We start from the raw sequence: 16,215 nt of genomic DNA, 5'->3' as shown, positions 1-16,215 counted from the left end.
TCCCCGGTCTCAGCTTCAAAATCGCTTGGTCTGATCTAGAAAGCAGGCCTACAACTCCTACCTTGAGTGCTTTAGAGAGTGGACTGATGTAGTGTGTGCTCATTGAGTTATAACCAGGTCCGCATCCGTCTTTTTAATGAGTCGAGTTTGAGCGGCCTTGAAACTGCCCTCCAAAAATTCTTCGCTTGTTTTGATCATTCAAGTCTCGAAGGAAGGGGGGCTTGAAACAGTTCACCCTCCATGTTCCATAATTGCTTCTATAGAGCTGGCGAGGAGCCAAAGCGTTTACATGGAGCTGACGGACACCTCTGTAGACCAATCAGATGCTCCGTTGTGGAACGCGTCGGGTGAGACTCGCGGAGGCGGAGCTTGTTAAACAATGCTTGTTTCATTGCAGAAGAGTTTACGGAGAGATAGGCTACAGTGGTTTGCGCACAGGGCCTTCCCCCTCGTATGTGCTTTCGCTCTGCGTAACTACGGATGGTTTGTAAATGGAGTCTAAGAAATTTTCCACCACACGTCTCACGGATTTTGCGAAGAAACTGGATTTTATAAACTGAGTCACCATTTCAAGTAAGACGTCGCCAGCTATTATTCCGCGATACACAGTAACATGATGTTTGTGAAGTCACTTTAAAAAAAAATAATGTTCTGTTTACGCGGTGAAAAGGCGGGGGATAGTTTGGCTTGCAAGGTTTAGTAACGCTACTTCTGTATCTGCAACTCCCTGAGCAATGTTTTCGCAACAAATTAACGTTTGGGCGGAAAAGTTTTCTTGCTGGAAATTGAAACGGGAAAGTTTGAAACGTGGCTGTCGATCAGTTTGGTGTTGTTTCCATCATGAAGCATGGCTGTGTAACATGCGCGGGTCTAAACTTTAGATCCGACATTATTTTCAGTCGTGTTTTGATGCCTGTTACTTAATCTCGACATTTGCAGTAACGTCCAAAACTACTAAAAGTTGCAATGTGAAAAGCCCAAGTGTTTGGACACGGCATTGTGTAAATGTTTTTGTTATAAAAATAATAACTAAAGTAATAACATTACATGTAATCATATTTTGAAAGTTAGAAGGGGAACCACCTCATCAAATCGTGGTTCTGTAACATTAACCATTTATTTTAAGCCTAATATAACGATAAGGCTGCAGTGGGAAGCTACTGTTCAGCAAGATATTACATGATTGAAACTGCGTCTGCATGCATGTAACATTAGTTGTTAGTTTAACGGGATGCTACCGCTGTAATGTACTAATCTAGATAATAAAACAGCATTATATGCGTTATGTCGTCGCCCGTTTGGTGTAGATGGAGCAGATAAACCTGGTTGGTTGGTTTGCAGAGAAACGTTTCTGCACAGGTCAGTAATACAGTCCGTTAAAAGATAACCTACAAGAAGCAAGGAAAATAAAATAAAATTGTTGTACAATCAATAACAGGTTTGGACATTATACGTTCTCCAGTGGTGGTGGTTGTTTCATTCGTCCGTTTTATACCATTATTTTTTTTACTATAGCATGCACGAGTGGACTGCTCTTGACAGTTTACATACATACACACATACATATATATATATATATATATATATATATATATATATATATATATATATATATATATATATATATATATATATATATGCATACGAACAATAATATATTTGAATGAACCTACCACTTTGCGCGAGTGATAGGGCAAATCTCCACCAAAAGGCTGGATTTTCGCCCACAAACTGCAAACAGATTACGAGAGGCATTACCGTCTGTTTATCCTAAAACTGACTTTTCGCGAGTGATATTAAACGTTTTGATGTTGGTTTGCATTCTCACCGCTCGCACTTGAAAAGGTTTTTCTCTTTTTTTCCCAGTGATCTAACGTAACTTAGTTGAGATTAAAACTGCGTCATTATGTGACAGCACTGCTCGTGTTCGTCTCCGTGTGATTTTGGATTAATTTCAGTGGTGCTCCGCGTCTATCGAGACTATTCTGCTTCTGCTTTGTTTTTGTAGGTCGGCAGAATGCCGGATAAGGACACCAATTTGCCTTGGATTCTAGGGACATTATAGCCATTAAGACTGGCTTACTCGGATTTACCCGATCGGACTGTTTCTTTGATCAAGTTGGGTCATTGTGGATGATGGATGGCCGAGACTTCGGACCCCCCAGATCTGTGCACGTACCGCCGCCCCTTCTCTCGGGGCTGCCCCTGGAGTCACACCGGCTCGGCGCGGCCGCTGCGGCCGGCAGAGTGCCACCGTCTCCCGGTCATCTGGGCGCGGGGCACCCGGCGGCTCTACACACGGGAAAATATCTCTCATCGGCTATGAACCTACATTCTCACCACAGTAAGTGCAGTTTTCTTTATTTTTCCTAATTTCAGCTAAATCATAAAAAAAAACAACAACATGAAAACACAAGTCAATTTTTTTTCTTACTTTTTAGCATTTTGTAAACGATCTTGAAGTGCTGTTCAGATCTTTACATTTTATGTCGCTTGGCGCGACTTTACGGAAACGTGGGGAGGAATTAATGCTGTTTAATAGTGTTAGTAATGACTTCTGTTTAACTTTATGCGGATGGTATATGTGCGCAAATACTCCTATAAAATAGCCTACATGTAATGATTCGTCTTGTACGGTTCACAAAACAGGACTCGCATCACAGATAAACACAAACACACTGGCGTTCAGAGGTAGGCTACTCGTAAACATTTATGGGAACAGTTGTTTTTAAAAGCAGTGCAGTATCAGCTCTCAAATCACCCGTACATTTCTTCTCTCCTCGCTCGCAAACAACACTAAAAGAAAAATGCTAGAAACGTGGAAAGTAATGCGTGTTGGCGCACGTTGAATTCTTCAGCTGTTTGAGTAAAACACGAGGTGTATTTTGGGCGAAAGACCTAATGTTTAAACTAGCATCCAATGAAAATCGACAATATAGATTCATGACTGAAATTGCTCCGTTTGTTTTCCATCACTCCCCCTCTCTGGCTGGGGCAAACACTACAATTATTGCTCTTTCCGAGTGAAGTATTGCCTTCCCTGTCACTCAGTTAAGTCACAGTGTCTGACCCCTGTGTTTAGAAATACTCTTTAAAAGTCTACACGGTATATTAAAGGGAAATTATGTTTGCTGAGATACTACAATTCGTTCTGTAAATGTTATGATGTTATTTAGATGCATATAGCTGGATTCATTTGTAGCATATGCTGTATGCTCATGCGATCTAGTTATATTTTTTTAGCAGGCCTAGTTGTTTTTATTAAGAAACATAGATCTGTATGTTGTGGTCATTATAAGGTTACTAATGTGTTGCACAAATTATTTTAAAGTTTGAAATATAATGAAAATGTCAATCTCAGGAACTATTCACTAATTTGTGTGGCTTATAGGCGTTGGGGCATTTTTTTTTTACTGTGCTTAATTGGATGCTGATAAAAACATTATGTATAAAAGACTGCAAAAAAGCTTTATTGTGAGGATATTGAGTTTAGAGAGAGAACTGTTGGTGTATTATGTGCTTCTACAACTAGTAGATTTGAGGCTGTAGTTACGGTCTCAGTCAATTATTGTGAAATGGTGGGTTCTGTCAGATGCAGTAATTGAAATGAATGTTGCAGCTTGTGTTGCTAAAATAACACAGTAGTTGTTGTTTATTGTAATAGTTGTTGAAAATTCTAAAACGTAAGTCTTCATTAAACGAATGACTGCCAAACAGCGTTAATGATGCGGTGTAGCATAGCTGTCTTGTGTCCTGGGGCTCGACCCAATGCAAATTATTTGTAACAAATGTAGAACAAACCACCATCTACATCAAAGTTGATCATGACATTAATGACAACAGTGCTTGGATTGTTTGTGGAATAAAATCAGTGATTTTCTAGTGTTGTAAACTGTTAAAAAGTGATTCTGTGTTATATCACTGGTATATTGTTTTATATATATATATATATATATATCTTTTTATATGGTGAATAATGAAGTTCTTGAATTTTCCCTTTTCAGATAGATGTAACATTCTGCAGGTGTCAAAGAGAGCCTTTAAATCTCTAAAGAAAGGCACAATTTTACTTTGTGTGTAGATCTAGCTGAGAGAGCTGTATTAGTTCTATTGGCCTCACCCTAACCTTCAACTACCAGGACATTTTTACACAGTGTTATTTGATGATTTATACTGATAAGGTTTGGGTAGTGTAATAAATTGTCACTGCATTTGATAGCACCATACCCTTATTTGATGATTATCTAAGATGATTGTTTTGTTATTATTATTGCCTAGTACTTTGAGTCATCTAGTTCTTTTAAAGAATAAAAAAATGCATTCTGTGGTGTGTGTGTGTGTGTGTGTGTGCATACACATCTATCTTTATCTGGCAATTTCTTGTGAACAGAAATCAGTAGAAACAAGACCTTCAAAGGGCATGTGGCGCTCTGTTTATCAGTCCACATGTGTGCTTTTATTATTTTGACCTGGCAATGTTTTTTTTTTTTTTTGTGGTACTAACCTTACCAATCAGTGTCCTTGTAATTCTGTGAGAAATGTTTTTTTGAACATTACATAAATGCATTTATTTTAAAATGCACTCATTGCAAGTGGTCCTGACTTCTCACTGAAGTATTTGTTTGTATATAATTACTTTTTTTTTCTCATATATGTTACCATGGACCACAAAACCAGTCGTAAGGGTACATTTTAATACAATTTATATTTATACACCATCTGAAAGCTGAATAAATAAGCTTTCCAATGATGTATGGTTTGTTAGGATAGGACAGTATTTGGCCGAGAGGCAATGATTTGAAAATCTGGAATCTGAGGGTGCAAAAAAAAATCTAAATACTGAGAAAATTGCCTTTAAAGTTGTTTTAAATTACGTACTTAGCAATGCATATTAAGTTTTGATATATTTACTGTAGGAAATTTAGAAAATATCTTCATGCAACATGATCTTTACTTAATATCCTAATGATCTTTGGCATAAAAGAAAAATGGATGATTTTGACCATTACAATGTATTTTTGGATTTTGGATCTTGCTAAAAATATACCCCAGCGACTTAAGACTGGTTTTGTGCTCCAGGGTCACATATGGTCTTCATGCGTAGTTGTAATGAGTGGCGGATACATCATATGTTTATGGAATGACTCATGAACATTCCATTCTTTCCAATAATAACTGTTCAATAGCCAAATTTCCTGTCTTTGAAAGAGAAAACAGATTTCTGTCTCTTGTTTTGCCGGTTCACCAGATTCTGGAATATGTTGTTTTTGTGACTGGATATATTAGTTACTGAACGGTATAGTTGTAGATTTTGGAAGAGTTAAGAGCAGCATGTAAGTGCACTGTAACTTTTGATCACCGTTCAGTACAGGGCACAATGTTGGGAAGTGAACTTTTTAAATGATATTTTCAAGCACTTTGTACATGGACATGTTGAAGTTGTAAAGGAAGGCTGCTTTTGAACCCCATTCTCAGCCCTAGATAACAAGGAGGGTGGCTTCTGGTTTGTTGGAATTAAACCAAGTCACATGGTGAGAGACTTGAGGGGCATGTGAACAAAACCTCATGCCTGGGATTTCATGTGGAGTATATGAAAATATATAATTTGAGTCTTGAATGTAGTGTGCATGGCCTTTTACATGTGAGGTGAAAAGAAAGCAATCTCAGTTCGTGCCATATGTGTGCTTCCCAACAGCTTCAAAACTGTTCTGGTTTTCACCCAGCTGTTCGTCATACTGCATTACCTGCCACTGTTTGATACTGTAAGGCTTTGTAGAATTGTCCAGAAAAAAGCTGTGGCGAGGATAGAACCGTGAACAAACTAGTGATTTAGTTCGTAATATTGTTTGTCTCTTAAACTGAAGATGTTTGAGCAAGCTAAATGAAGTGTAAGTGTGGCTCTGTTTTTGGAAAGGGGTGGGTGTACCTTTTGGAGTTTTTGCACCAGCTTGTGAAGCAAACATGTACAACATTGAACACTTGTTCCAAAAATTTCACGCATGAATCCAATTCACCAGATGGCTGTTATTCTTGGATTTCAAAGTGACAACATTCTGTCCCTTAACTTTAATGCTTTGCTTTTATGGAAAGTCTTTTACTGAGCAGTGGTTGCAGAGCATTTATATAGGAAGTGAGGTTTTTTTTCACTGGATTTATCTGTAATTTGTCTTAATGACAACCATTTTTTCTGCAATCTGACAAGGGCCCTATGCATCACACACATTGTTTATGAACTGTAAATCATCAATGTTAATTGATGGGGTTGGAATTTTGTTTTAATTTCGAATATATGGTTAAGGTTTCTGTCTGCCTTATGTAACATGGTGTATTTTTTTGTCATTTCCTTAAATGCTGTATTTAATGTTCAGTTTTGTTTTTAATCAGAGGCACGTTTTCCTTTTGAGTATAAATGGCTTTCTCAATTGAACGGTTTAGATTCTTAGAGATTCTTACATTTACCTCATTTGATTCACTTCTAAAGATCAGCTGATTCAAGCTGATGTTTTGAACACCTCTTGATATTTACACTGCAGCACTTTAAAACAGACCTGTAAACATAGCAGAAATGAGATGAATCATCACCCAAAGGGCAGTGGATGCTGAGAGCCTAAAGAGATGGTTTGAGAAACATGAATCCGGGAGTGTTTTATAGGAACATAACCTGCCCATCTGCTGGTCTTCACATTTAACACTGAACATCCCACTGAAAAGGAATATGCTGTTATGCATAGTACTTTGCTGCATCTCGACAACATTATTTTATATAATACAATTTATATATCAGTGTCGTTAAAGCGATGGATCTAGATGGATATACTCACCTTCTATGATGCTATAGTTTAGGGACAGTAGAATAAACATGTTTTTTTCTGTTGCTGGGAAGAAGGATGAAGGAGAACAAGCTTACATTGTTTGTGTTCTGGCTGACATGTTCGGAGATTTTCAAAGGATATTAATCTGAAGATTATATGGCTTTCTGAACCACAGAGAATGATTCACCAAGTTCATTCTGACCTGCATTTTCTGGTCGATGGGTTTTCCTTTCTCATTGTCCTTGAGTCAGTGATTGTCTATTGTTCAGACCGAACAAGCATCCATTATTTTTTACTTCCTTGTCTTTTATTAGTAATGCTCGCCTTAGTAATTGTTATAGCTTTACTAATAGGGGGATGTTAATGTTTGTTGAACATGCTGAAATGTAATGCATGAAACGTGCCTTTCTCCTCCTCAGCCCACTCGTTTAACAGGGTTCCCGTGCATCATGGGAAAATGCAAATCTTGGCTTGATACGCCTTTGAAGTGCGCTGCCTTTTGGAATGTATGATTGATTGATTTTCATATGACGCATCAGAGGATCGTGGGGTTGCAGCCCTGCTGGTGGTTTATGGGCTGTTTTTAATCGAGGACCCTGGTGTTTGGCCTCAAGATAGGAATGACTGCCTCCACGTGGTTCACTCCCCTCTAGATTTTGGGGTTTGTTTTATTGATTCCATTTGAGCACCCTCTTTTTCCTAAAACCCCAAATGGGAGCTTGGTTTTATTAGAATTTTTTCAATTTTTAAAGAACTGTCTTTCCTGTTGTTACAGCAGGTTGTGTGTATACAGAGCCGTGTCCGTTGTTACATTTGTCTTTTCAGCTTTTTCCATTTAATAAGCTGTACATTATAGCATCGTTTTGATGGCTTCTACAGAAATGGCTGCGCTGCCTAAATCAGGAAGGGAACAAACCCTCATTTATAACCTGAAGGCTGTTTTTAGGGTCAGAAAGCCACTTGTAAAATTGGCCTCCTTTGCCATCCAGGTGTTATCCTTTCCCGCTCTGTACACTGAGGTTTCAAGGTTACAGGAACCTTCCTAAAAAATGCAGGGAGGGTGAAAGAGCTAAATCAGTGATTGTAGCAACGGGATGCAACGAGAGCCGAATTAATGTGTGATAGTCCTCCTCGGTGCTGTCCTGTTGTATCATGGCAGTGGGACTTACTCTGTGGTCCGCCTGCAGCGTGGGCCAGGAGCGGGCCGTAGTAGACAGTATGAGACCTGTCCCTCATTGTGATCTACTGTGACAGGCGAGGAGCTCTGCTGAAAGGGTGAATGGTAAAATGCGGGAGTCCAACCCCCTCTTGTCCTGAGTGGTATGGCGGGAGCACAGGGATTGATGGAAAGAGAGCAGGAGGGGGAGGATGTGGGTAAACGTCCTGCAGCCTTGACTTTCCTCTGAATTAAACATAAAGTGTTTAGTGTCCTGGCGCGTAGACCCCATTTGCTCATCCTACATGGGTTATGCCCTGCGCACATTAGAAATAAACTGTCCTTGCTGTTAGACATGCTCGTGTGAATGTGTTTTATGAGGAGTGCTGGGGTCCCGCTGGAGGGTGTTTGCAGCTGTGTTTTTTCCTGTTTTAAGTGTCCGGGTGATTTTGAGTTTTTTTTTTTCTTCTTTCTTTCTGAACCTTTGATCCTTAAGTCTTCCTTCATAATGCTGCTAAAAAAAAAACTGGGAGTGCCAGGAACTAATACAAAATTCCCTTTAGAATGATGATTCCATTGTACAGCAAGGGTGGGAAATGGAACATCCTCGATTTAACATCTGCAAGAAGTGATGGCAGTGGGGAAAAATGTTATTAAAATGTAATTTGACTGTAAGTGATTGGAAGGCTGATAAGATCAAGTTTCTGTGATGCAGAACCTCATGGCCTAGAAAAACTACAGGATGTCTGTGCTCTGTAATATGGCTGTCTTTGCTAAAGGACAAAACAGAAATAGCTAGCCGATTTTACATCACATTTATTGCTAGCTACTTTTATCACCTCGTTACTGGGTTTTTTTTTTTTTTTTTTTTACGTCTCTATACTAAGTGTCTATATGCGACCCTGGAGCACAAAACCAGTCTTAAGTCGCTGGGGTATATTTGTAGCAAAAGCCAAAAAAACATTGTATGCGTCAGAATTATAGATTTTTGTTTTATGTCAAAAATCTTTGGGGCATTAAGTAAAGATCATGTTACATGAAGATATTTTGTTAATTTCCTACCTTAAATATATCAAAACTTAATTTTTGATGATTAATATGTATGGTTAAGAATTCATTTGAACAAATTTAAAAGTGATTTTCTCTCTTTATTTTTTTTGACCCTCAGATTCCAGGTTTTCAAATAGTTGTATCTCTGCCAAAGATGTATAAATTCTCAATTTCTATAAATTGACACTAGCATACAAAATAAGTTTTTGTTTATATAATTTTGAAAATGTTTCATATACTGTGTGTGTGTGTGTGTGTGTGTGTGTATATAAAAACATATAAAATATAAAAAAAATTTTCTTAATTACTTAAATACATATGTATTTATATATACATAATAGATATACAGTACACACAATGTAAACAAAATCTTTTTTTTTTCTAAAGAATTCTGCATTATATTACTATATATCGTTTTATGGTTCAGATATGTTCACTTACATTATGTTGGCTAATTTATTTTTTTTCCAGATTTTCTTCAGGTTTGATTTTCAAACCTTTGGTCCAGTGATTGCTTTGCTGGAAGTTCTTTTATAATTTGGTATCTAAAAAATGATTTTATAGGCTGATAATGGCATTTTACAGCACACTGAGTCACGTGCAGTATTCATTAGTGTTCTGAGCTGAAGCTGCTGAGACTTCATGTGCACACGGGTCTGAAGGAGGGGCCAAAGGGCAGTGTCGAGGCCGGCCTGCATGAGGATGGGGTAGTTGATGCCGGGGGAAGGGCCACACAGGATAGCAGTGACCTGACCTGGGATTAGGCCGTGCCTCTGAAAAGCTAACAAAGGATGTGAAATGAAAGCCAGCACTGCAGCCCTGCTCTCATATCAGACTCCAGTTACAGTGCCTGCCACAAAGTGCTGAAGACGCTCATACTATTTTGGCTTGCCCAGCCGTGGCAAACATTTACAGAATGCACACAGTTGTACGCATTTAGTTTCCTAAATGAATACATGGATTATTAGAGGGGTTTTTTGTGGTTCATTAAATGTGCAGTTTTAGGTAAAGTAACTACTTTTACATTGAGTAATCTTGTCTTGAATTGGATTTTATTACACTAGAATTTGTAGTGAAGCTGCAGTTTAAAGAAATTCCCAGTGGTCTACAATGTTTGCCTTTTACTTGTCTGGTAAATTCTAATAGTTATATTTTTATTGTTTAGATATCTATTATAGAAATTTGATCAGCTAATGTGTTAATGAGCTCTTCACGTTTGTATTCATAATAATAATAATTCAGAGGAACCTTTTTTTTTCTCTCCTGCGGCGTTTGTCGTCATGTGCTAATTTGTCTGAGGAAAGATGAAAGGGTCAGGTGAAATCACAGCACCCTGTGTAATCTCTGGAATGGTGGGATCTTGAATTTGGACACAAAGCCTAATTTTCCGTGCCACTGATGTACAGTGTTGTTCTTGTCTAATGAAAAGGTGATGAGCAGCTTTTCTTCAGCGCAGATATTAATGTTGGGGCAGTACGTCACATCGCATAGCTGTTTGAAGTAGAGATGGTAACAAAAAAGCTGCTGCATAATACAGAGCTGCTTCTGTGTTTTTATCCCATGCTGCATTCTTTATTTTCATGTTTCATTGTGGGCAAGAAATTGCTAAACTTCATCTCACGCTCACATCATTCCTTGGCTGCAAGGTCACAGCTCTGGCTCCTGGCACCCCCTTAACATGCTACTTTTGTAACTTTAACACTTAACAGTCTTCTGTCTTGAAAGGAAGGATTGAATGTTGATGGTCACAAATGTGCTTGACCTTTCTATTGCTGGCTCATGTTTCTCCTGGTAACCAATCAGGCTTTGGGTGGAGCTCAAAGGAAAATCCTCTGACAGCAATAGAACACATACTTTATTTAGATTATAGATTCAGTTGAGTCTTTGTATATCAATTCTGTTTAAATAATAAAGAGAAGTACCTTTTGTCCTGAATCATATTTACTTCCCATGTGCTTTTATGAGTACATATTATTCTGCTCAAACTAAAGGACAAACTCTGCATGCAAAACCAAACATTCACTATTGTGTACAACAAAAGGCCATGTATAATCCTTGGTTTTTTCTCGGATAAATTGCTGCCCAGACACATTGTTTAACACAGTTGTAGGCTTGGTAGTTGAATAGGCAGTGACGCCTAAACTTGACACTTAGAAGCTCATTTATTAGACAAAGATTACCTCAGTACGTTGGATTTACCACTATAGGCAGCAATTATTTTGTCACTCTTTTCCTGTCAAAACATCTGAACAAAAGTTTCAGTTTGAGCCCTGCAGTGCGAGTGAGGTGCAGGAATTCAGTGCATTGTATAAGATCCAGGTTGACTTGTTAGAACTGCCACTGGTACGTTTTTGACATGTTTTTCTTTCTTTGCAGGTGATGGATTGAGCTGAGATAGAATCCCAAATTACTTGTTTTCCATCGCGCCATTAAAATGTGCCAAGCTTAATGGATAGGAATGCTTGCAAAAATAACTACCAAAACATCAGAAAGCGATAAAAAAAAATTTTTTTTAAATGTATGCATTCACCAAGTGAGTGTTGCTTTGCTCAACAAGGATGGGGTTTAAATCTTATTGGTAGCCTAGTAGTAAAAGTTGAACAGCTGTTTTCCACCATAATCATTAGGCTACCAGTAGGGTTAAAAGTTAAAAAGGAACTGGCACTTAAACTTTTTTTCTTTTTAACTGCAGAAACTAGCAAGGACCTTGTTAGAGCTCGGTTTTGATTTTGTGCAAAGATTTTTGCCCTTCTGTCATGTATGTGGGTATCCAAACAATAAGATTAAAATGAGTAATTCCCGGTCCAGGTTTTAAGAAGCTGTGTCCCTTAAGTTGAGGATGATATTATAAGATCTAGTGTTTAGTGTGGGTATGATTAAAAATATAGCTACTTTAGCTATTGGTTGACAAACCGATGTTTCCATTGATTGAAACAATATTGCTATTTTAGACTAATTGTTGCCTGTTGTTCTACTTAGTTTTAGTATTGTTTTTAAATATAGTATTGTCTGCACATTAAAAGTCAGCGTGACATAAATTGTGACCAACTTCCATATTTTAACACATTTCCAAGTGGAAATGCTTATCATGCTAAGAAACAAAAATGGTGAGGGGCCCTCATATAATTTTGATTTTAGGTATAAAAGAGACAGTACTTTAACTTTGTGCATTTCACCATTAAACTGTTTTTTTTTTTTTTTTTTTTTTTTTTTTTTTTTTTGCATGTGCAGCGCAATGCTTTGCATACTTCTGTAATTCTGTCATGGTCTTTGCTTTAAGTGACATTAAATCCGGTTTCGCCTTGATGTGTGAATTGGTCTGCTGAGCATGCTTTACGTCTACAGCATTGTAATGTCTATCATAATGTGGTCTATTGTCGGGTGGGAGTGCTCTTTATGTTTTTTAGAGCAGGTGGTGGGCTTTGAAAGGAACCGTTAAAGAGTGGCTCTGAGTATTTTAATGGTCCCGTTTTCTTATTCTTATTAGTGTCTCTTTTCTCTAATTTACAACAGTTCTTTCTGAATTGTTTTTAAGGGCCTGGCTTAAATTCTGAGGGGAGTTGGTAGGGGAATTGTGAGAGCTCACCGCAAAGCCCGTTGGGTTGCAGACGAGTTGAGCAACATAAGCAATTAGGAAATTCCTGTGTCCTGTTCAGCTGGTCTTTGACAGTGGCCATTGGTGGCCGTTGTTTTGGAGGAGGAAAATAGTGGAATCCTTCTGGAAAAACTCTCATGTTAAAGAATCAAACTATACCTGACCTACTGAACTTGTTTTTTTCATGCATCTGAGATTGACGACTGTGAGTTATGAACTATAAAGCTGAGTGATTGGAAACAATTAACATGCCCTGCAAACTCTGGGTTCAGAGGGATTATACGGCACTGGGAAATGTTTGCAGATGGAATATGAATATTTAAGAGATAATGTGAAACAACTGACTTTGTAAATTCCCACTGAGACCTACTTGGACGTACTTCTAAAAAACGATCTTGCGGCACTGATCAGGGCAACAGTTTTTGGTTGCTGTTGTCCTGTGTTTGTCACACTGCGCTCGGAAACTGCACGCAGACACGATGCTGGCTGTGAGGTTTAGTTTTATTTATTTGACAGGAGCTGCTGCTTGTGTTACAGGCCGTGGTGCAGACATCACTGTGATTCCTTTTCGAGTGGAGCATTCACCCTACAGAAACGATGAATTTAAACTTGTTCTCAGCCAAAACATTTTGGCATTGCCAAATGTCTGGACAAAATTGTCATTCCAGCCGCACCCAAAAGTGAAGTACACAGCCATAGACAAACAATGAGAGTGAAATGGACCATATTGAGAAGCTTTAGGATATGATATGGAGCCATCACAAGATACCACTTTTTTCAAATCTTCACATTTTAGTATTGTCCTCAAGCTCTAGAATATGGAAAGGAAACACCAAGATGTTTCTGACTTTTTGAAGGAGTTGAAATCAACCTGAATGAACACCTTTGGGTTGAAGCTGGAAGACCACACTCGATGCATGTTCTGCAAGATTCACCTTCCTGTCAAACATATTTTATTGGACTGTCCAGCTTTTCATGTATGTTAAACTCTTCTATGAAGTGAACTCAATTGGAGTTATTTAGTTTAATTTTGGCAGAAAAAGTTTTAGAAATTTTTATCTAAAAAACACATTGTGTAACTTAACTTTGTTTGTTTGTTTGTTGGTTTTTATTGTATTTGTTATATTGTATTTTTTTTTTTATTGTTTTTGCAATGAAAGATAATAAAGTAGCCTAAGATGCTGACATGGCATTAAATAAATATACACTACTACTTGGGATGAAGATGAATGCCAGCTAGTCTGACTGCCTGATATCAGTACTTGACATTAATGTTCTTGGGTTGAATGGATCCAGATCCCATTGCAACATCAAATAGGGACTAGGCATGAGAAAATTCATTCCTTTACATCGATCCGAGAATTAAGATTTTTTTTTTTCAAATGCATTTTGTGGAGAATAAACTAAGAAGTGTTCACTAATACGTGTCTTGTTTATTTGTTCATGAGTTCCATTCTATTAATGTGTAGTTATTCTTGAAGCCTCCTTCATTTAAAAGATGGCTGTTTTTGGTTCAATAAACTTCACATGGTATACAAATCTGTAATGCTTATTTAATAGACAGTCTACCAAACATCTGTTCATTTCTGTTACTTTGCAGACTTCATATTACCCCTTTTCTATTGGATCAATAATAAATGAAGACTTCAGATGCAAAAACCTCTAAGTACATCTGAAGTATTTTTATAAGGCTCCTATGAAAATAACATTGGACATTTTTAAAAACAAGGCATTCAATGACTCACTTATAACCTTTTTTTGTTGTTAGAGTAAAATTACTGGACCTAAATATAGGTGCCTGATTTTATTTTTATTTTTATTTTTTATTTTTTATTTTTATTTAAAAAAAGATCAGTTCTTGAGACTTCTCAAGAAACTCTCCAGTTGCAGTACTCAGCATATTTCAGGAAATAATTATGAATAATTCCTAAACCATTTCTGGCTGAATTGTGACCTAGTTTCATATTTGCCCAACTCAATATAAAAGCTTGTTATTTTGAAATAAGATACTTGATGAACAAGTATCATTTTCACAAAGTTGTTTTGGCATAGTGGTTAAAGAGTAATCCTAAAGGTTCTACATTCAAACCACATAAGGAGTGAACCGTTAACGGGACAGTTAAGGAGTTACCCAATAACCATTGCACTCCTGAGATGAGGATGACCCTGCGGTAAAAATGTACCATTCTTTGCTTTGGATTAGATGTGTCTCCTAAATGTGTCATTCTTTGCGTTATAGGACTAGACTCCAATTGTCAACAACAACAAAACAAAAAAAGAGACAGTGCCCTTGCTGTGTGTTTGAAGAAAAGGCTTACGAGTGTGAAATGCACCCCTGCCCAAGTCAATAGATCTAGAGTTTGGGCCCAGTGTTTTTGCAAGCCTTCATTTAGATGAACTTTTTTGTAATAATTTGTCCATTCTCATCAATAAATGTCTTTTATTGCAAACACTTTAGATTCTGGTGTTCATCTTGCAGAATAACCTACCAAGTCTCCCAAGTATGGATCTCCTCATGCTCTGCTTTCTGCTCTCCTCCATTTGCACCCACTCCAGAGGTCTAATCTCTCCTGTGGTTAATGTTTAGATGTAGTCCAAAGGGTTCACATCTGCTGTTAGCGATGTGCAATACAATGGCCCAACGGTTCATCAGCAGAGCAAGACTGCTTCCCTCCTAGGTTAATCGCATGCTAACCTCTACTACAAAAGGCCCATGTTGCTGTTGATGCCTTGTTGTTCCTCCTCCTCTTGTCATGTTAATGCACTATTTACACATGCAAAAAATGGACCCATTGTGCCAAGGTGTCTGCAGCACAGGAGGAAGTGCTGTGTGTGTGTGTATCTGTGAAAGTGTGTCTGAATCCATCTCTGGTTTGAGTAATAAGTGTGAAGTGCTCCTCCCATGCTGAATTGAGGAAAGGCATGTGGGAACGAAGAGCAGTCGTATCAGAGGAATTGGGGGGAAGGGCTCATTAATTTCCATGCTGTCCCTGTTGTTTAAACGTCATGCTTGAAAAGATAGTGTGGCGTATAGATGGACCTTTGTTGATTTAAGCATGTATCCGTTCCCGTGGAATTTCAGTGACCTGTCCAAAGTCGTTACAGTCAACATTTGTAAAGTTTCTGCAGATTCTATCGCTGTTGTTTTTATCAGTTTGACTTTGAAAGCTCAAAGGAGGCAGCGGACCGAATACCAATACACGTCTCTGTGTCGTCTCTCGCTCCGATGTCAAAGCTGGCAAAATGAAAACATGCTTTTATTTAGACATTCCCCCTTTTTGAAGCTGCACATCTGGTGGCTATTGTAATGACAGTTAACATAACATTTAGGATGAGTAATAATTATTCATGACATTTGTTTACAAGCAAAAGCAATTTGTGTTTGTGGTCTTTCTGTGCCTCTTAGTAAACATTCTTCTTTTGAAGGGAATTAAAAGGCCATCCGGCAATAGAAACAGGTTTGCGGTTCCTGAATTTCAAAAGAAAACCGCAGAGCTTCACAGACTAATCATTCCACTTTTGCCAAGGCTATTCTCCTGAGTGGAATGTCATCATATCAAATGACAGCGCTTATGGACTTTTTGCAGCCTCGTTTTATTCTG

General features: G+C 38.0%; 1 protein-coding gene across 4 annotated transcripts in view; it reads left to right on the top strand.

Annotated features, from left to right (window-relative positions):
* Positions 1-377: 377 nt before the first annotated feature.
* The window catches only part of tnrc18 (trinucleotide repeat containing 18), a 61,504-nt gene continuing 45,666 nt past the window's right edge, over positions 378-16,215 (top strand). For 3 of the 4 annotated variants that reach the window (XM_052549780.1, XM_052549779.1, XM_052549778.1), the window contains exons 1-2: positions 379-573; positions 2,009-2,344. In XM_052549780.1, the coding sequence (XP_052405740.1) occupies positions 2,134-2,344 (211 nt within the window). In that variant the 5' untranslated portion in view covers positions 379-573; positions 2,009-2,133. Of the gene's footprint in view, positions 574-2,008; positions 2,345-16,215 lie in introns of all 4 variants that reach the window. The other variant, XM_052549781.1, reaches the window with a different exon arrangement.

This window comes from Carassius gibelio, chromosome B3, assembly GCF_023724105.1.
Source record: "Carassius gibelio isolate Cgi1373 ecotype wild population from Czech Republic chromosome B3, carGib1.2-hapl.c, whole genome shotgun sequence".
NCBI lineage: Eukaryota > Metazoa > Chordata > Actinopteri > Cypriniformes > Cyprinidae > Carassius > Carassius gibelio.
The sequence above is the reverse complement of the archived record's forward strand: the minus strand, read 5'-3'. Positions and strand labels throughout refer to the sequence as shown.